General features: G+C 43.5%; 2 protein-coding genes across 2 annotated transcripts in view; one reads left to right on the top strand and one right to left on the bottom strand.

The window, feature by feature from the left end:
• Positions 1-18,453, top strand: part of marchf1 (membrane-associated ring finger (C3HC4) 1) — a gene marked incomplete at both ends in the record, with an annotated part of 57,977 nt that extends 39,524 nt beyond the window's left edge. Inside the window, 3 exons of the mRNA XM_084198411.1 lie at positions 3,174-3,354; positions 10,563-10,710; positions 18,170-18,453. Of these exons, the coding sequence (XP_084054537.1) occupies positions 3,174-3,354; positions 10,563-10,710; positions 18,170-18,453 (613 nt within the window). The remainder of the gene's footprint in view (positions 1-3,173; positions 3,355-10,562; positions 10,711-18,169) is intronic.
• Positions 18,454-21,910: 3,457 nt separating this feature from the next.
• The window catches only part of LOC311124236 (translation machinery-associated protein 16-like), a 36,642-nt gene continuing 35,375 nt past the window's right edge, over positions 21,911-23,177 (bottom strand). Inside the window, exons 6-7 of the mRNA XM_084198414.1 lie at positions 22,676-22,718; positions 21,911-22,234 (exon numbers count right to left, since the gene is read on the bottom strand). Coding sequence (XP_084054540.1) covers positions 22,042-22,234; positions 22,676-22,718 — 236 coding nt within the window. The 3' untranslated portion in view covers positions 21,911-22,041. The remainder of the gene's footprint in view (positions 22,235-22,675; positions 22,719-23,177) is intronic.

The following is a 23,177-nucleotide window of genomic DNA, read 5'->3' as shown; positions in this document are numbered from 1 at the left end:
CTCCGTGTGTGTCTCTGTGTGTGTCTCCGTGTGTGTCTCTGTGTGTGTCTCTGTGTGTGTCTCCGTGTGTGTCTCCTTGTGTGTTTCCGTGTGTGTGTGTGTCTCCATGTGTGTCTCTGTGTGTGTCTCCGTGTGTGTCTCCTTGTGTGTCTCCGTGTGTGTCTCCGTGTGTGTCTCCATGTGTGTCTCCGTGTGTGTCTCCGTGTGTGTCTCCTTGTGTGTGTCTCCTTGTGTGTGTCTCCTTGTGTGTGTGTGTGTCTCTGTCTCTGTGTGTGTCTCCGTGTGTGTTTCCGTGTGTGTGTGTGTCTCTGTGTGTGTCTCTGTGTGTGTCTCTGTGTGTGTCTCCGTGTGTGTCTCCTTGTGTGTCTCCGTGTGTGTCTCCGTGTGTGTCTCCGTGTGTGTGTGTGTCTCCGTGTGTGTCTCTGTGTGTGTCTCTGTGTGTGTCTCCGTGTGTGTGTCTCTGTGTGTGTATCCGTGTGTGTATCCGTGTGTGTCTCTGTGTGTGTCTCTGTGTGTGTCTCCGTGTGTGTCCGTCTGTGTCTCTGTGTGTGTCTCTGTGTGTGTCTCCGTGTGTGTCTCTGTGTGTGTCTCTGTGTGTGTCTCTGTGTGTCTCTGTGTGTGTCTCTGTGTGTCTCCGTGTGTGTCTCTGTGTGTCTCCGTGTGTGTCTCTGTGTGTGTCTCCGTGTGTGTCTCCGTGTGTGTCTCCATGTGTGTCTCTGTGTGTGTCTCTGTGTGTCTCTGTGTGTGTCTCTGTGTGTCTCTGTGTGTGTCTCCGTGTGTGTCTCTGTGTGTGTCTCCGTGTGTGTCTCCGTGTGTGTCTCCATGTGTGTCTCTGTGTGTGTCTCTGTGTGTCTCCGTGTGTGTCTCTGTGTGTCTCCGTGTGTGTCTCCGTGTGTGTCTCCTTGTGTGTCTCCGTGTGTGTCTCTGTGTGTGTCTCTGTGTGTCTCTGTGTGTGTCTCTGTGTGTCTCCGTGTGTGTCTCCGTGTGTGTCTCTGTGTCTCCGTGTGTGTCTCTGTGTGTGTCTCCGTGTGTGTCTCCATGTGTGTCTCCGTGTGTGTCTCCGTGTGTGTCTCCATGTGTGTCTCCGTGTGTGTCTCCGTGTGTGTCTCCTTGTGTGTGTCTCCTTGTGTGTGTCTCCTTGTGTGTGTGTGTGTCTCTGTCTCTGTGTGTGTCTCCGTGTGTGTTTCCGTGTGTGTGTGTGTCTCTGTGTGTGTCTCTGTGTGTGTCTCTGTGTGTGTCTCCGTGTGTGTCTCCTTGTGTGTCTCCGTGTGTGTCTCCGTGTGTGTCTCCGTGTGTGTGTGTGTCTCCGTGTGTGTCTCTGTGTGTGTCTCTGTGTGTGTCTCCGTGTGTGTGTCTCTGTGTGTGTATCCGTGTGTGTATCCGTGTGTGTCTCTGTGTGTGTCTCTGTGTGTGTCTCCGTGTGTGTCCGTCTGTGTCTCTGTGTGTGTCTCTGTGTGTGTCTCCGTGTGTGTCTCTGTGTGTGTCTCTGTGTGTGTCTCTGTGTGTGTCTCTGTGTGTCTCCGTGTGTGTCTCTGTGTGTGTCTCCGTGTGTGTCTCCGTGTGTGTCTCCATGTGTGTCTCTGTGTGTGTCTCTGTGTGTCTCTGTGTGTGTCTCTGTGTGTCTCTGTGTGTGTCTCCGTGTGTGTCTCTGTGTGTGTCTCCGTGTGTGTCTCCGTGTGTGTCTCCATGTGTGTCTCTGTGTGTGTCTCTGTGTGTCTCCGTGTGTGTCTCTGTGTGTCTCCGTGTGTGTCTCCGTGTGTGTCTCCTTGTGTGTCTCCGTGTGTGTCTCTGTGTGTGTCTCTGTGTGTCTCCGTGTGTGTCTCTGTGTGTCTCCGTGTGTGTCTCCGTGTGTGTCTCTGTGTCTCCGTGTGTGTCTCTGTGTGTGTCTCCGTGTGTGTCTCCATGTGTGTCTCCGTGTGTGTCTCTGTGTGTCTCCGTGTGTGTCTCTGTGTGTCTCCGTGTGTGTCTCCGTGTGTGTCTCCTTGTGTGTCTCCGTGTGTGTCTCTGTGTGTGTCTCTGTGTGTCTCCGTGTGTGTCTCTGTGTCTCCGTGTGTGTCTCTGTGTGTGTCTGTGTGTGTGTGTGTGTGTAGGCCAGTGCCGCTGTGTCGTGTAGAGGAAGGTTGTGACACAGCAGTGATGACGGTGAGCAGCGCTGTATTAGGCTCCTCCCAGCAGGGACAAACCAGGAAGAAGAAGAAACCAAACAGGAAGAGAGACTCCTGCTCCGCCCCTGACGGCCCAGCGACCGCAGCACATGATGACCCGGTCCAACACAGTGACCGCAGCTCTGACCGCAGCGGAGAGAGGAGGGAGAGGAGAGGGGAGAGGAGGAGGGAGAGGAGAGGGGAACACCCCCGCCAGCGTAGCGCCGCCCCTCCTGAATCTGATTCGTCGTCTGACGGGGAGGCGGGGCGGGAGGCCAGGAGCTGGAGCAGAGAGAAGGCCAGGAGGGGGAGGCGTCGCAGTGGGAGTGGCAGGGAGAGGGAGGGGGGAGGGGGAGGAGGAGGAGAGGAGATGGAGCTGCAGTCTGTAGGGTCTGATGAGGGGAAGGAGGTTCCACTGGAGAATGGTTCCGGAGTGAAGAACCGACGATCAGGGGGAGGAGGGGAGGGAAAGGAGGAGAGAAGGCGGAGCTCCCAGCGCAGGGAGGGGGCGGGGTCTAAGTTCCGTAGCCAGGCCGGCAGCTCATCATTGGCTGAGGACGGAGAGGGAGAGGGGCAGATCACTAAGAGTTACCAGGAGACAGGGACAGGGGGTGGAGACATGTCCGCTCAGTCGCCACGGAGATATGGGGGCTGCAACGCCCCCGAAGGCTGCTCCGATGACGAGCTGGAGGTCTGCAGGTAGGGCTGTGTGTGTTTCTCTGTGTTTCTCTGTGTGTGTTTCTCTGTGTGTGTGTGTGTGTATGTGTTCATCTCTGTGTTTCTGTGTGTGTGTGTGTGTGTGTGTGTTCATCTCTGTGTTTCTGTGTGTGTGTGTGTGTGTGTGTGTGTGTGTGTGTGTTCATCTCTGTGTTTCTCTGTGTGTGTGTGTGTATGTGTGTGTGTTCATCTCTGTGTTTATGTGTGTGTGTGTGTGTGTGTGTGTGTGTGTGTGTGTGTGTGTGTGTGTGTGTGTGTGTGAGTGTGTGTGTGTTCATCTCTGTGTTTCTCTGTGTGTGTGTGTGTGTGTAGGATCTGCCACTGTGAGGGAGATGAGGAGTGTGTGTTGATCACCCCATGCCACTGTACAGGCAGCATGAGGTTTGTTCACCAGGACTGTCTCAACCAGTGGATCAAGTCTTCAGACACACACTGCTGTGAGCTCTGCCAATACAACTTCATTATGGAGGCTCACCTTAAACCTCTCCGTAAGGTAAACACACCTCAACACATCTACCCACACCTCAACACATCTACCCACACCTCAACACATCTACCCTCTATACACACCTCAACACATCTACCCACACCTCAACACATCTACACACACCTCAACACATCTACACACACCTCAACACATCTACCCTCTACACACACCTCAACACATCTACCCTCTATACACACCTCAACACATCTACCCTCTACACACACCTCAACACATCTACACACACCTCAACACATCTACCCTCTACACACACCTCAACACATCTACCCTCTATACACACCTCAACACATCCACCCTCTATACACACCTCAACACATCCACCCTCTATACACACCTCAACACATCTACCCTCTACACACACCTCAACACATCTACACACACCTCAACACATCTACCCTCTACCCACACCTCAACACATCTACCCTCTATACACACCTCAACACATCTACCCTCTATACACACCTCAACACATCTACCCTCTACACACACCTCAACACATCTACCCTCTATACACACCTCAACACATCTACCCTCTATACACACCTCAACACATCTACCCTCTATACACACCTCAACACATCTACCCTCTACACACACCTCAACACATCTACCCTCTATACACACCTCAACACATCTACACACACCTCAACACATCTACCCTCTATACACACCTCAACACATCTACCCTCTATACACACCTCAACACATCTACCCTCTACACACACCTCAACACATCTACACACACCTCAACACATCTACCCTCTACACACACCTCAACACATCTACACACACCTCAACACATCTACCCTCTACACACACCTCAACACATCTACCCTATATACACACCTCAACACATCTACCCTCTACACACACCTCAACACATCTACCCTATATACACACCTCAACACATCTACCCTCTATACACACCTCAACACATCTACCCACACCTCAACACATCTACCCTCTACACAAACCTCAACACATCTACACACACCTCAACACATCTACCCTCTACACACACCTCAACACATCTACCCTCTATACACACCTCAACACATCCACCCTCTATACACACCTCAACACATCTACCCTCTATACACACCTCAACACATCTACCCTCTATACACACCTCAACACATCTACCCTCTATACACACCTCAACACATCTACCCTCTATACACACCTCAACACATCTACCCTCTATACACACCTCAACACATCTACCCTCTACACACACCTCAACACATCTACCCTATATACACACCTCAACACATCTACCCTCTATACACACCTCAACACATCTACCCTCTATACACACCTCAACACATCTACCCTCTATACACACCTCAACACATCTACCCTCTATACACACCTCAACACATCTACACACACCTCAACACATCTACCCTCTACACACACCTCAACACATCTGCCCTCTATACACACCTCAACACATCTACCCTCTATACACACCTCAACACATCTACCCTCTATACACACCTCAACACATCTACACACACCTCAACACATCTACCCTCTATACACACCTCAACACATCTACCCTCTATACACACCTCAACACATCTACACACACCTCAACACATCTACCCTCTATACACACCTCAACACATCTACACACACCTCAACACATCTACCCTCTATACACACCTCAACACATCTACCCTCTACACACACCTCAACACATCTACCCTATATACACACCTCAACACATCTACCCTCTATACACACCTCAACACATCTACCCTCTATACACACCTCAACACATCTACCCTCTATACACACCTCAACACATCTACACACACCTCAACACATCTACCCTCTATACACACCTCAACACATCTACCCTCTACACACACCTCAACACATCTACACACACCTCAACACATCTACCCTATATACACACCTCAACACATCTACCCTCTATACACACCTCAACACATCTACCCTCTATACACACCTCAACACATCTACCCTCTACCCACACCTCAACACATCTACCCTCTACACACACCTCAACACATCTACCCTCTACACACACCTCAACACATCTACCATCTACACACACCTCAACACATCTACCCTCTATACACACCTCAACACATCTACCCTCTACACACACCTCAACACATCTACCCTCTATACACACCTCAACACATCTACCCTCTACACACACCTCAACACATCTACCCTCTATACACACCTCAACACATCTACCCTCTATACACACCTCAACACATCTATACACACCTCAACACATCTACCCTCTACACACACCTCAACACATCTACCCTCTATACACACCTCAACACATCTACCCTCTATACACGGCAGGTAGCTTAGTGGGGCGGCAGGTAGCTTAGTGGGTAAGAGCGTTGTGCCAGTAACCGAAAGGTCGCTGGTTCTAATCCCTGAGCCGACTAGGTGAAAAATCTGTCGATGTGCCCTTAAGCAAGGCACTTAACCCTAATTGCTCATGTAAGTCGCTCTGGATAAGAGCGTCTGCTAAATGACTAAAATGTAAATGTAAAATGTACACACCTCAACACATCTACCCTCTATACATCTACCCTCTATACACACACCTCAACACATCTACCCTCTACACACACCTCAACACATCTACCCTCTATACACACCTCAACACATCTACCCTCTATACACACCTCAACACATCTATACACACCTCAACACATCTACCCTCTACACACACCTCAACACATCTACCCTCTATACACACCTCAACACATCTACCCTATATACACACCTCAACACATCTACCCTCTATACACACCTCAACACATCTACCCTCTATACACGGCAGGTAGCTTAGTGGGGCGGCAGGTAGCTTAGTGGGTAAGAGCGTTGTGCCAGTAACCGAAAGGTCGCTGGTTCTAATCCCTGAGCCGACTAGGTGAAAAATCTGTCGATGTGCCCTTAAGCAAGGCACTTAACCCTAATTGCTCATGTAAGTCGCTCTGGATAAGAGCGTCTGCTAAATGACTAAAATGTAAATGTAAAATGTACACACCTCAACACATCTACCCTCTATACACACCTCAACACATCTACCCTCTATACACACCTCAACACATCTACCCTCTACACACACCTCAACACATCTACCCTCTACACACACCTCAACACATCTACCCTCTATACACACCTCAACACATCTACACACACCTCAACACATCTACCCTCTATACACACCTCAACACATCTACCCACACCTCAACACATCTACCCTCTATACACACCTCAACACATCTACCCTCTATACACACCTCAACACATCTACCCTCTATACACACCTCAACACATCTACCCTCTATACACACCTCTACACATCTACCCTCTACACACACCTCAACACATCTACCCTCTATACACACCTCAACACATCTACCCTCTATACACACCTCAACACATCTACCCTCTACACACCTCAACACATCTACCCTCTATACACACCTCAACACATCTACCCTCTACACACCTCAACACATCTACCCTCTATACACACCTCAACACATCTACACACACCTCAACACATCTACCCTCTATACACACCTCAACACATCTACCCTCTACACACACCTCAACACATCTACCCTCTATACACACCTCAACACATCTACCCTCTACACACACCTCAACACATCTACCCTCTACACACACCTCAACACATCTACCCTCTATACACACCTCAACACATCTACCCTCTATACACACCTCAACACATCTACCCTCTATACACACCTCAACACATCTACACACACCTCAACACATCTACCCTCTATACACACCTCAACACATCTACCCTCTATACACACCTCAACACATCTACCCTCTATACACACCTCAACACATCTACCCTCTATACACACCTCAACACATCTACCCTCTACACACACCTCAACACATCTACCCTCTATACACACCTCAACACATCTACCCTCTATACACACCTCAACACATCTACCCTCTACACACACCTCAACACATCTACCCTCTACACACCTCAACACATCTACCCTCTATACACACCTCAACACATCTACCCTCTACACACACCTCAACACATCTACCCTCTATACACACCTCAACACATCTACCCTCTATACACACCTCAACACATCTACACACACCTCAACACATCTACCCTCTATACACACCTCAACACATCTACCCTCTATACACACCTCAACACATCTACACACACCTCAACACATCAACCCTCTATACACACCTCAACACATCTACCCTCTACACACACCTCAACACATCTACCCTCTATACACACCTCAACACATCTACCCTCTATACACACCTCAACACATCTACCCTCTACACACACCTCAACACATCTACCCTCTATACACACCTCAACACATCTACCCTCTACACACACCTCAACACATCTACCCTCTACACATACCTCAACACATCTACCCTCTACACACACCTCAACACATCTACCCTCTACACATACCTCAACACATCTACCCTCTACACACACCTCAACACATCTACCCTCTATACACACCTCAACACATCTACCCTCTACACACACCTCAACACATCTACCCTCTATACACACCTCAACACATCTACCCTCTATACACACCTCAACACATCTACACACACCTCAACACATCTACCCTCTATACACACCTCAACACATCTACCCTCTACACACACCTCAACACATCTACCCTCTATACACACCTCAACACATCTACCCTCTACACACACCTCAACACATCTACCCTCTATACACACCTCAACACATCTACCCTCTACACACACCTCAACACATCTACACACACCTCAACACATCTACCCTCTACACACACCTCAACACATCTACCCTCTACACACACCTCAACACATCTACCCTCTATACACACCTCAACACATCTACCCTCTATACACACCTCAACACATCTACACACACCTCAACACATCTACCCTCTATACACACCTCAACACATCTACCCTCTATACACACCTCAACACATCTACCCTCTATACACACCTCAACACATCTACCCTCTATACACACCTCAACACATCTACCCTCTACACACACCTCAACACATCTACCCTCTACACACACCTCAACACATCTACCCTCTATACACACCTCAACACATCTACCCTCTATACACACCTCAACACATCTACCCTCTATACACACCTCAACACATCTACCCTCTACACACACCTCAACACATCTACCCTCTACACACACCTCAACACATCTACCCTCTATACACACCTCAACACATCTACCCTCTATACACACCTCAACACATCTACCCTCTACACACACCTCAACACATCTACCCTCTATACACACCTCAACACATCTACCCTCTATACACACCTCAACACATCTACCCTCTATACACACCTCAACACATCTACCCTCTATACACACCTCAACACATCTACCCTCTACACACACCTCAACACATCTACCCTCTATACACACCTCAACACATCTACCCTCTACACACACCTCAACACATCTACCCTCTATACACACCTCAACACATCTACCCTCTATACACACCTCAACACATCTACCCTCTATACACACCTCAACACATCTACCCTCTACACACACCTCAACACATCTACCCTCTATACACACCTCAACACATCTACCCTCTATACACACCTCAACACATCTACCCTCTACACACACCTCAACACATCTACCCTCTATACACACCTCAACACATCTACACACACCTCAACACATCTACCCTCTACACACACCTCAACACATCTACCCTCTACACACACCTCAACACATCTACCCTCTATACACACCTCAACACATCTACACACACCTCAACACATCTACCCTCTATACACACCTCAACACATCTACCCTCTATACACACCTCAACACATCTACCCTCTACACACACCTCAACACATCTACACACACCTCAACACATCTACCCTCTACACACACCTCAACACATCTACCCTCTATACACACCTCAACACATCTACCCTCTACACACACCTCAACACATCTACCCTCTATACACACCTCAACACATCTACCCTCTATACACACCTCAACACATCTACCCTCTATACACACCTCAACACATCTACCCTCTATACACACCTCAACACATCTACCCTCTATACACACCTCAACACATCTACACACACCTCAACACATCTACCCTCTATACACACCTCAACACATCTACACACACCTCAACACATCTACCCTCTATACACACCTCAACACATCTACCCTCTACACACACCTCAACACATCTACCCTTTATACACACCTCAACACATCTACCCTCTATACACACCTCAACATATCTACCCTCTACACACACCTCAACACATCTACCCACACCTCAACACATCTACCCTCTATACACACCTCAACACATCTACCCTCTATACACACCTCAACACATCTACCCTCTATACACACCTCAACACATCTACCCTCTATACACACCTCAACACATCTACACACACCTCAACACATCTACCCTCTATGTTAGGTAAACACACACCATAGACTTAGATAGACAACTCTAGTGCCCCAAAGCCAGTGGTAGCATGGGCGGAGACATGGAGGGATTTCACCAGTTCTAAGTAGTGTTCTAACTGGGTGGGACTTCCTATGGGTTAAGGAAGGATCACATGATTCCATCCAGGTCATCAGGAGGGATCAGCCAATGAATTATACTTGTGAGCAAACATTCCATAACTACAGGTGGCAGTAAATCACCAACCTTGGGTTTATATCTGTTCAGACAACACCCTCCAGGGGGCAGTAAATCACCAACCTTGGGTTTATATCTGTTCAGACAACACCCTCCAGGGGGCAGTAAAGCACCAACCTTGGCTTTATACCTGTTCAGACAACACCCTCCATGGGGCAGTAAATCACCAACCTTGGCTTTATACCTGTTCAGACAACACCCTCCAGGGGGCAGTAAATCACCAACCTTGGCTTTATACCTGTTCAGACAACACCCTCCAGGGGGCAGTAAATCACCAACCTTGGCTTTATACCTGTTCAGACAACACCCTCCAGGGGGCAGTATGCACCCTTTCAGTTTGTTTACCAACTTATAGAAGTCTCTCTCTCTCTCTCTCTCTCTCTCTCTCCCCCGCAGTGGGAGAAGCTACAGATGTCGACCAATGAGAGGAGGAAGATCTTATGTTCCGTGATGTTCCACCTGGTGGCCATCGGTTGTGTTCTCTGGTCCGTATACGTCCTCGTCAACAGAACCCTCCACGAGATCAACCTGGGACGCAACAACGGTCAGTAACTACACCCTGACCTTAATCCAACCTCTATACAACCTAACTTCTATATAAACTTAACCCACCTTCTTTCAACCTTAACCCAACTTCTTAAACCTTAACCCAACTTCTATACAGCCTTTACCCAACCTCTATACAACCTTAACCCAACCTCTATACAACCTCTATACAACCTTAACCTCTATACAACCTTAGCTCAACCTCTATACAACCTTAACCCAACCTCTATACAACCTCTATACAACTTTAACCCAACCTCTATACAACCTTAACCCAACTTCTATACAACCTTAACACAACTTCTATACAGCCTTAACCCAACCTCTGTTCAACCTTAGCCCAACCTCTATACAACCTTAACCCAACCTCTATACAACCTCTATACAACCTTAACCTCTATACAACCTTAGCTCAACCTCTATACAACCTTAACCCAACCTCTATACAACCTCTATACAACCTTAACTCAACCTCTATACAACCTTACCCAACTTCTCTACAACCTTAACCCAACATATATACAACTTTAACCCAACTTCTATACAACCTTAACCTAACTTCTATATAATCCTAACCAATGTTCCCTCTAATTTATTTCGGCACCGAGCAAATTTCAGGTCTGTTGAGTTCAAACTTGAACGTTGTGAAAATTCTGTGCAACTTCCAGCAAGCGTTTACTGTGAACACTGAGGCTGTACACGCTTTAAGTTAAAATCACACTACAAACTATCACCCTCATGCGCTTAAGGAAATCATGAATGTCATGGATACATTAGAACTAGTAGATATATGGAGGCTTATAGCTTAGTGGGTAAGAGCGTTGTGCCAGTAACCGAAAGGTCGCTGGTTCTAATCCCAGAGCCGACTAGGTGAAAAATCTGTCGATGTGCCCTTGAGCAAGGCACTTAACCCTAATTGCTCCTGTAAGTCGCTCTGGATAAGAGCGTCTGCTAAATGACAAAAAAAAAAAAAAAAAAAAAAAGAAATCCTGACCTAGTGAGATATACATGGCGGAGACTGAATCAAGCTAGTTGTCTTGACTTCTTTCTTATGTCATTCTCGTTGGCACCAAAAGTTTAAAAAGTGTTGATAGGGGACAGAATGCGGTCGGACCATCATATAATTGGCATATACATTACTCTTACTGAATTTCCACGTGGGCGAGGATATTGGACATTTACTCAAAGCCTATTGGATGATAACTTGTTTTTAACTAGGACAGAGGAATTTATAACTGTTTTTTTCCGACATAACATGGGTACAGCGAATCCCCTTATTGTATGGGACACCTTTAAATGTGCCTTTAGAGGCCATGCAATTCAGTACTCATCTCAAAAACAAAAGCAATTTAGGTCAAAAGAGTCCACACTAACAAAAGAAATAGAAGGTCTAACAGAACAGATAGATAGCAATAAAAACTGTAACATAGAGGCTCAGAATAAATTAGAGGAAAAACAAAAAGAAATGGAGAAACTTATTCAAAAAATATCAAGTGTAATATATTATACAAATAAAGCAAACTGGATGGAATATGGGGAAAAATGCCTCAAATTCTTTTTTAATCTTCAACATAGGAATGCTACCAAAAATAATTTACTGAAACTGGTTACAAATGATTCACCAAATGATATTTTGAAGGAGGAAGTAAAGTACTTTAAGCATTTGTTTTAGTTTCAGTCTCCTCCATCTCCACTAAGCGAAGTTAATTGTAAGGATTTTTTTCTATTGGTAATGTAAAATTATCAGCTGTACAGAAAGACTCATGTAAAGGTCAAATTACAGAGGAGGAACTTCTGGATGCAGTTAAAGCCTTGAAGTCCGGGAAAACTCCAGGGTTGGATGGCATACCAGTCGAGGTATACCAAACCTTTTTTGATATACTCAGAAGACCATTATTAGCATGTTTGAACCACTCCTATGTAAATGGTAGATTTTCAGACACTCAAGAAGAATGTCTGATTTCATTATTACTGAAACAGGATACAAGTGGAAAATATAAAGATCCAGTCCATTAAAAAACTTGGAGGCCCCTTTACACTTCAGTGTATAGCGCATAGAATTAAAAAGGTATTGTCGGACATTATTCATTCTAATCAGACAGATTTTTTTTACATGGACGATACATTGGAGATAACATAAGGCAAGTACTGGAAACAATAGAACACTATGAAAAATCTGGGAAAACAGGCCTGGTATTCATAGCAGACTTTGAAATGGCATTTGATAAAGTACGACTGGAGTTTATATTTAAATGCCTGGAGCATTTCAATTTTGGTGAATCTCTTATAAAATGGGTTAAAATCATGTATAGTAACCCTAGGTGTAAAATAGTAAATAATGGCTACTTCTCAGAAAGTATTAAACTGTCAAGAGGAGTGAAACAAGGTTGTCCACTATCGGCATATCTATTTATTATGGCCATCGAGATGTTAGCTATTAAAATCAGATCCAACAATAATATCAAGGGATTAGAAATCCAGGGCTTAAAAACAAAGGTGTCATTGTATGCTGATTATTCATGTTTTCTTTTAAATAGTTTTTACATTACCATGTAGTTTACCAATAAAATGGTCTGATGGTGATGTGGATATACTCGGAATACATATCCCCAAGGAAATAAATGATCTCACTCCAATACATTTTAATAAAAAGTTAGCAAAAATAGATAAGATCTTACTACCATGGAAAGGTGGGTGCCTGTCTATTTGTGGAAAAATCACTGTGAATAACTCTTTAGTATTATCCCAGTTTACCTATTTGCTTATGGTCTTGCCTACGCCTAGCGAACAGTTTTTAAAATGATAGTATATGAGAAAAAAATATTCCATTTTATTTGGAACGGCAAGCCAGACAGAATTAAACGGGCCTATTTATATAATGAATATGAATTCAGAGGACAGAAATTATTAAATATTAAAGCATTAGAACTATCACTAAAAGCTTCAGTCATACAAAAGTTATACTTAAATCCGAACTGGTTCTCTAGCAAATTAGGAAGATTGTCTCACCCTATGTTCAAGAATAGCCTTTTACCCTTTATTCAGATTACAACCTCTCACTTTTAGTTATTTGAAAAGGAAATTATCTCCCAAATATCACTATTTCTAAAACAAGCCATAGAAAGTTGGTTGCAATCTCAATGTAATCCTCCAGAAACAACAGAACAAATAATGCAACAACTATTGTGGTTAAACTCAAATATACTAATTGATCAAAAAAACTCATTTTTTGGACAAAATGTTTAAAAAGGTATAATCTTCGTAAATGATATCATCGGTAGGACTGGTGGAGTTATGTCGCACATGCAGCTACCAAAAACATATGGAAAAGTCTGCTCTACCCAAAACTACAACCAAATAATTGCAGCATTACCGCAAAAATGGAAGAGGAAAGTGGAAGGGGGAGAAAGTAAGGAACTTGTCTGTCGGCCGCATTAAAGAACATAATTGGTTAAAGAAAACTGTGATAAATAAAAAAGTATATCAGTTTCATTTAAGGACCAAAGGATTGACAGCCGTCCCATATAGATTGCAAAATAGTTGGGAGGAGATTTTTGACGTACCGATTCCATGGCATAGTGTTTATGAACTGATGCACAAAACGACGCCAGATTCAAAACTTAGAATTTTTCGATTAAAATTATTATACCGAATTCTTGCTACCAATAGAATGTTATTTATATGGGGGATACAATCTTCCCAGCTCTGAAGATTTTTCTGTGAAGAGACAGAATCATTAGATCATTTGTTTTGGTACTGTACATTTGTAGCTTGTTTTTGGACCGGTCCAGGAATGGCTAAAGGATTGCAATATTTACCTGGAGCTAACCCTGCAGATAGCACTACTGGGTGATCTGAAAAGTTAGTAATTCGATCAATAATATAATAATACTTTTAGCAAAATTATTTATTTTCAATTTACAATCTGTGATAAGGTGGTGTTGAAGGAGTCAGGCGCAGGAGGGTAAATCACAGAATAACAGGCTTTAATCCGCAAAATACAGGTTTACGCAGAAATGCGTCAAACACACTCCAGGGCACAAAACAGGCGCACTGGAAAATACAAGGCACACGGGAAAATACTCCCGTCGATACACAATACACGAGCTCCACCGAGCTTCACTAACCTCCACAAATAAACAATCACCCACAAGGACAAGGGGCCAGAGGGAACACTTATACACGGACAAATTAGGGGAATAGAACCAGATGTGTGTGATTGACAAGACAATTGTGATGGTGATTGGGGCGGCAGTGGTTAGTATTCCTGCCCGAACAAGGAGGGGAGGCAGCCTCGGTGGAAGTCGTGACACAATCTGTAGAAATAATGAGAATAGAAGGGTTCAGAACTTTTGTAAAACATCACAGTACAGTTGAAAGATATATGGCAAATAGAAATCCAATATGGATGGTGTTAAGAGATAGATGGGAGGGGCTGAATGGAGCTGAAGGTTGGGACTAATAACAACAACTAATAACAACAAGATAACTAATGTAAAGCACGCTGTGTCCATAATAAGGTTATAGGTTATAGGTGTTGAGAGCTTTTGTGAAAGAGCACAGTTAGAAAGATATGGCATATAGAAGCAAACTGGATGGACATCATGAAAATGGTCGGAGAGGTTGAGGGTAGAGGAAGTTCAGGAGTAAAAACAAACAAAATATAATTATTGTAAAATTGACTGTGTCCATAAAATGTATATAGTATGTATAAGCTGGAAGTAGAGGCCTAAGCATTGTTGTTCACAAGTTTACTCCAAGTAGGGAAGGGGTGGCGGGGTTGGAAAGTAATAAAGGGGAATGTATATTTTTTAAAGGATATGTGTATATATATGTATGTATATGTATTTATATGTATGTGTATGTATGTGTATGTATATATATATATATATATATATATATATATATATATATATATATATATATATTTGCGAGAAAAAAAAACATATGGGCGATTGGAAGTGATGCAGACAATTACAATGATGGAAGTTACAATCTATCTGCAATATTAAAGCTGATCATATGAAAACATTACTGTGTTTTCAGATTACATGTGGAGAATATAGTAACATTACTGTGTTTTCAGATGACATGTGGAGAATATAGTAACATTACTGTGTTTTCAGAGTGGAGAATATAGTAACATTACTGTGTTTTCAGATTACATGTGGAGAATATAGTAACATTACTGTGTTTTCAGATGACATGTGGAGAATATAGTAACATTACTGTGTTTTCAGATGACATGTGGAGAATATAGTAACATTACTGTGTTTTCAGATGACATGTGGAGAATATAGTAACATTACTGTGTTTTCAGAGTGGAGAATATAGTAACATTACTGTGTTTTCAGATGACATGTGGAGAATATAGTAACATTACTGTGTTTTCAGATGACATGTGGAGAATATAGTGACATTACTGTGTTTTCAGAGTGGAGAATATAGTAACATTACTGTGTTTTCAGATGACATGTGGAGAATATAGTAACATTACTGTGTTTTCAGAGTGGAGAATATAGTAACATTACTGTGTTTTCAGATGACATGTGGAGAATATAGTAACATTACTGTGTTTTCAGATGACATGTGGAGAATATAGTAACATTACTGTGTTTTCAGAGTGGAGAATATAGTAACATTACTGTGTTTTCAGATGACATGTGGAGAATATAGTAACATTACTGTGTTTTCAGATGACATGTGGAGAATATAGTAACATTACTGTGTTTTCAGATGACATGTGGAGAATATAGTAACATTACTGTGTTTTCAGAGTGGAGAATATAGTAACATTACTGTGTTTTCAGAGTGGAGAATATAGTAACATTACTGTGTTTTCAGAGTGGAGAATATAGTAACATTACTGTGTTTTCAGAGTGGAGAATATAGTAACATTACTGTGTTTTCAGAGTGGAGAATATAGTAACATTACTGTGTTTTCAGATGACATGTGGAGAATATAGTAACATTACTGTGTTTTCAGAGTGGAGAATATAGTAACATTACTGTGTTTTCAGAGTGGAGAATATAGTAACATTACTGTGTTTTCAGAGTGGAGAATATAGTAACATTACTGTGTTTTCAGATGACATGTGGAGAATATAGTAACATTACTGTGTTTTCAGATGACATGTGGAGAATATAGTAACATTACTGTGTTTTCAGAGTGGAGAATATAGTAACATTACTGTGTTTTCAGATGACATGTGGAGAATATAGTAACATTACTGTGTTTTCAGAGTGGAGAATATAGTAACATTACTGTGTTTTCAGAGTGGAGAATATAGTAACATTACTGTGTTTTCAGATGACATGTGGAGAATATAGTAACATTACTGTGTTTTCAGAGTGGAGAATATAGTAACATTACTGTGTTTTCAGATGACATGTGGAGAATATAGTAACATTACTGTGTTTTCAGATGACATGTGGAGAATATAGTAACATTACTGTGTTTTCAGATGACATGTGGAGAATATAGTAACATTACTGTGTTTTCAGATGACATGTGGAGAATATAGTAACATTACTGTGTTTTCAGATGACATGTGGAGAATATAGTAACATTACTGTGTTTTCAGAGTGGAGAATATAGTAACATTACTGTGTTTTCAGAGTGGAGAATATAGTAACATTACTGTGTTTTCAGAGTGGAGAATATAGTAACATTACTGTGTTTTCAGATGACATGTGGAGAATATAGTAACATTACTGTGTTTTCAGAGTGGAGAATATAGTACCATTACTGTGTTTTCAGATGACATGTGGAGAATATAGTAACATTACTGTGTTTTCAGATGACATGTGGAGAATATAGTAACATTACTGTGTTTTCAGAGTGGAGAATATAGTAACATTACTGTGTTTTCAGATGACATGTGGAGAATATAGTAACATTACTGTGTTTTCAGATGACATGTGGAGAATATAGTAACATTACTGTGTTTTCAGATGACATGTGGAGAATATAGTAACATTACTGTGTTTTCAGAGTGGAGAATATAGTAACATTACTGTGTTTTCAGAGTGGAGAATATAGTAACATTACTGTGTTTTCAGATGACATGTGGAGAATATAGTAACATTACTGTGTTTTCAGATGACATGTGGAGAATATAGTGACATTACTGTGTTTTCAGAGTGGAGAATATAGTAACATTACTGTGTTTTCAGATGACATGTGGAGAATATAGTAACATTACTGTGTTTTCAGATGACATGTGGAGAATATAGTAACATTACTGTGTTTTCAGATGACATGTGGAGAATATCAGTGATTAAGTACTACACTGCTGAGGGTAAGGATGGTTCTGGAATCACAAACACACACATATATACACAAACACACACACACACACACAAATAAAGACACGTACGCACACACACATACACGCACACAATCTCTCTTCTTCCCTCCCCCTGGGTAGATGTAACTAACCAGTGTATCTGTGCAGGTGTGTTGGAGTGGCCGTTCTGGATGAAGCTGGTCATTGTGGCGATAGGTGTGACAGGTGGACTGGTGTTCATGTACGTCCAGTGTAAAGTCTACTGGTTGCTATGGAGACGACTCAAAGCCTTCAACCGCGTCATCACTGTGCAGAACTGCCCCGAGAAGCCGCCGCCCACCGACGCCGCGCTGGCCAATGGGAATCACCCTGAGGCAGCGGAGGTCCCCATAGGACCCGCCCCGGAGGTCGTTCAGATGGACTCCGACCCCACGGAGGGAAACCCCGTCTGACACACACACACACACACACACACACACACACCACACACACACACACACACACACACACACACACACACACACCACACACACACACACACACACACACACACACACACACACACACACACACACACACACACACAGACACACACATACAGTACCAGTCAAAAGTTTGGACACACCTACTCATTCAAGGGATTTTCTTTATTTTTACTATTTTTACATTGTAGAATAATAGTGAAGACATCAAAACTATTAAATAACACATATGGAATCATGTAGTAACCAAAAAAGTGTTAAACAAATCAAAATATATTTCCTTGATGACAGCTTTGCACACTCTTGGCATCCTCTCAACCAGCTTCACATGGAATGCTTTTCCAGTCTTCCTTTCCTGTGGCGGTCCTCATGAGAGCCAGTTTCATCATAGCGCTTGATGGTTTTTGCGACTGCACTTGAAGAAACTTTCCGGATTGACTGACCTTCATGTCATAAAGTAATGATGGACTGTCGTTTCTCTTTGCTTATTTGACCTGTTCTTGCCATAATATGGACTTGGTCTTTTACCAAATAGGGCTATCTTCTGTATACCACCCCTACCTTGTCACAACACAACTGATTGACTCAAACGCATTAAGGAAAGAAATTCCACAAATTAACTTTTAACAAGGCACACCTGTTAATTGAAATGCATTCCAGGTGACTACCTCATGAAGCTGGTTGAGAGAATGCCAAGAGTGTGCAAAGCTGTCGTCAAAGGCAAAGGGTGGCTACTTTGAAGAATCTCAAATATTAAATATATTTTGATTTGTTTAACACTTTTTTTGGATACTACATGATTCCATATGTGTTATTTCATAGTTTTGATGTCTTCACTATTATTCTACAATGTAGAAAATAGTAAAAATAAAGAAAAACCCTGGAATGAGGAGGTGTGTCCAAACGTCTGACTGACTCACAGCTCTAGTCCATTAGGGCACACCAAAGGGTCACAATGTGACGTAGCCAATCAGAGCGTCTGTTATAGAAGCAGCTGTAGATCAGCCAATCAGAGCGTCTGTTATAGAAGCAGCTGTAGATCAGCCAATCAGAGCGTCTGTTATAGAAGCAGCTGTAGATCAGCCAATCAGAGCGTCTGTTATAGAAGCAGCTGTAGATCAGCCAATCAGAGCGTCTGTTATAGAAGCAGCTGTAGATCAGCCAATCAGAGCGTCTGTTATAGAAGCAGCTGTAGATCAGCCAATCAGAGCGTCTGTTATAGAAGCAGCTGTAGATCAGCCAATCAGAGCGTCTGTTATAGTAGCAGCTGTAGATCAGCCAATCAGAGCGTCTGTTATAGAAGCAGCTGTAGATCAGCCAATCAGAGCGTCTGTTATACTCTCTCAGTATTAAATATAAAACAGCCTGAGGAGCGGCGTAGAACCAAGTGTTCCAGGGCTGGAACAAAACCCTGCACACCCTGCAGCTCTCCAGAAGGAGGTTTAGAATCATAGATCGCCATATATTGATTTATTTAACATTTATTTATGTTAGTATTTACTCTGAATAGAAATACTTATAAAGAGAAAATGTGGTATTGAAGGTCCGTCCGTCACTATGATGTCTAGAAGTCTCTCTGAAGAGGTCCCCGTCTGTCCGTCCGTCACTATGATGTCTAGAAGTCTCTCTGAAGAGGTCCCCGTCTGTCCGTCCGTCACTATGATGTCTAGAAGTCTCTCTGAAGAGGTCCCCGTCTGTCCGTCCGTCACTATGATGTCTAGAAGTCTCTCTGAAGAGGTCCCCGTCTGTCCGTCCGTCACTATGATGTCTAGAAGTCTCTCTGAAGAGGTCCCCGTCTGTCCGTCCGTCACTATGATGTCTAGAAGTCTCTCTGAAGAGGTCCCCGTCTGTCCGTCCGTCACTGATGTCTAGAAGTCTCTCTGAAGAGGTCCCCGTCTGTCTCTGGTAGTCACCATTACAGCCAAAGAGATCCTATATACAGAACACTGAACTCAAATATAAACGCAACATGTAAAGTGTTGGTCCCAATGTTTCATGAGCTGAAATAAAAGATCCCAGAAATGTTCCATACGCACAAAAAGCTTATTTTCTCTCAAATGTTGTGCACTAATGTGTTTACATCCCTGTTAGTGAGCATTTCTCCTTTGCCAAGATAATCCATCCACCTGACAGGTGTGGCATATCAAGAAGCTGATTAAACAGCATGATCATTACACAGGTGCACCTTGTGCTGGGGTCAATAAAAGGCCACTCTAAAATGTGCAGTTTTGTCACACAACACAATGCCACAGATGTCTCAAGTTTTGAGGGAGCGTGCAATTGGCATGCTGACTGCAGGAATGTCCACCAGAGCTGTTGCCAAATAATTTAATGTTCATTTCTCTACCATAAGCCGCCCCCAACGTCATCCTCCCACGTGACACTTGGCATTTAGGCCAAAGAGTTCAATCTTGGTTTCATCACACCACAGAATCTTGTTTCTCATGGTCTGAGAGTCCTTTAGGTGCCTTTTGGCAAACTCCAAGCGGGCTGTCATGTGTCTTTTACTGAGGAGTGGCTTCCGTCTGGCCACTCTACCATAAAGGCCTGATTGGTGGAGCGCGGCAGAGATGGTTGTCCTTCTGGAAGGTTCTCCCATCTCCACAGAGGAACTCTGGAGCTCTGTCAGAGTGACCATCAGGTTCTTGGTCACCTCCCTGACTAAGGCCCTTCATTTTTTGGTACCCTTCCCCAGATCTGTGCCTCGACACAATCCTGTCTCGGAGCTCTACGGACAATTCCTTCGACCTCATGGCTTGGTTTTTGCTCTGACATGCACTGTCAACTGTGGGACCTTATATAGACAGGTGTGTGCCTTTCCAAATCATGTCCAATCAATTGAATTTACCACAGGTGGACTCCAATCAAGTTGTAGAAACATCTCAAGGATGATAAATGGAAACAGGATGCACCTGAGCTCAATTTCGAGTCTCATAGCAAAGGGTCTGAATACTTATGTAAATAAGGTATTTCAGTCTTTTATTTTTTATAAATTAGAAGAAAAAAAATCTATAAACCTGTTTTTTCGCTTTGTCATTATGGTGTATTGTGTATAGATTGATGAGGGTAAACAAGTATTTAATCCATTTTAGAATAAGGCTGTAACGTAACAAAATGTGGAAAAAGAGAAGGGGTCTGAATACTTTCCGAAGGCGCTGTATATACAACCTTTCTAGTGGAGTTACTGACTGATACGCCACGTTCAAGACAACTCAGAAACTCGGAACCTCCGAGTAAAAATGTGCGTACATTTTTTGCGTAGAGCTTCCTATTGGTTGATTGTGATACCTCCCGGGAAGCACGGACCTCATCTTTCTACAAAGAGTTTCCAAGTTGAACATTTCAGAGTTTCCGACACGGCAACGCACACGCTCCAATTCTATGTTTAAAGAGGGAGACGCCTCTCCAATGAAACAGCACCACAGTATCGGTCTGTCTTCAGGTTTATTACATGTCTGTGTTGGGACACACACACACACACACACACACACAAACAGGTTGTCTTAACCCCAGTCAGGTAAGATGGCTGACATCCCCAGAGTTCAAACATGCAAAGCATCATGGGGCGTCTTCCTGGGCATCTGAATCTGAGTCCTCCATCAAGGCCTCCTCCTCCTCCTTCTTCTCCTCCTCCTCCTCCTCCTCCTCTCCTCTCTCCTCCTCCTCTCCTCCTCCTGTTCTGTCCATCCCTTGAGAAGAGAACTTCCTCATCTTGATGTTGGGAAGCTTCTTCAGATCACCGCTCCACTCCCTGCAACCAACCAATCACAGATCAGAACAATGCAACCAACCAATCACAGATCAGAACAATGCAACCAACCAATCACAGATCAGAACAATGCAACCAACCAATCACAGATCAAAACCATGGAATCAACCAATCACAGATCAAAACCATGGAATCAACCAATCAGGTGATAGAATGTTTCAGAGAGAAATGTAACGAATTGATCTGTTTTTCATGAATCATCACAACGACCAATCAGATCACAGCTCTACTGACAACGACCAATCAGATCACAGCTCTACTGACACAGACCAAATCAGATCACAGCCATACTGACACAGACCAATCAAATCCCAGCTCTACTGACACAGACCAATCAGATCCCAGCTGTACTGACAGACCAATCAGATCCCAGCTGTACTGACAGACCAATCAGATTCCTGCTCTAGCCAGAGGTGGTCTCACCTGAAGGTGTTGAGATGTTTAGAGTTGATGATGTCTGGAATCTCTGAGGGGAGAAGAGGAACACAACGTCAGGCTTCTGGGTGTGTACATCACTGGGTGTGTGTGTGTGTACATCACTGTGTGTGTGTGTGTGTGTGTGTGTGCATCACTGTGTGTGTGTGTGTGTGTGTGTACATCACTGTGTGTGTGTGTGTACATCACTGGGTGTGTGTGTGTACATCACTGTGTGTGTGTGTGTGTGTGTACATCACTGTGTGTGTGTGTGTGTGTACATCACTGTGTGTGTGTGTGTGTGTGTGTACATCACTGTGTGTGTGTGTGTGTGTGTACATCACTGGGTGTGTGTGTGTGTGTACATCACTGTGTGTGTGTGTGTGTGTGTACATCACTGGGTGTGTGTGTGTGTGTACATCACTGTGTGTGTGTGTGTGTGTGTACATCACTGGGTGTGTGTGTGTGTGTACATCACTGTGTGTGTATGTGTGTGTGTACATCACTGGGT

This window comes from Coregonus lavaretus (assembly GCF_964263955.1).
Source record: "Coregonus lavaretus genome assembly, contig: HAP1_SCAFFOLD_833, whole genome shotgun sequence".
Classification (NCBI taxonomy): Eukaryota; Metazoa; Chordata; class Actinopteri; order Salmoniformes; family Salmonidae; genus Coregonus; species Coregonus lavaretus.
This window is presented reverse-complemented; position numbering and strand designations above follow the sequence as displayed.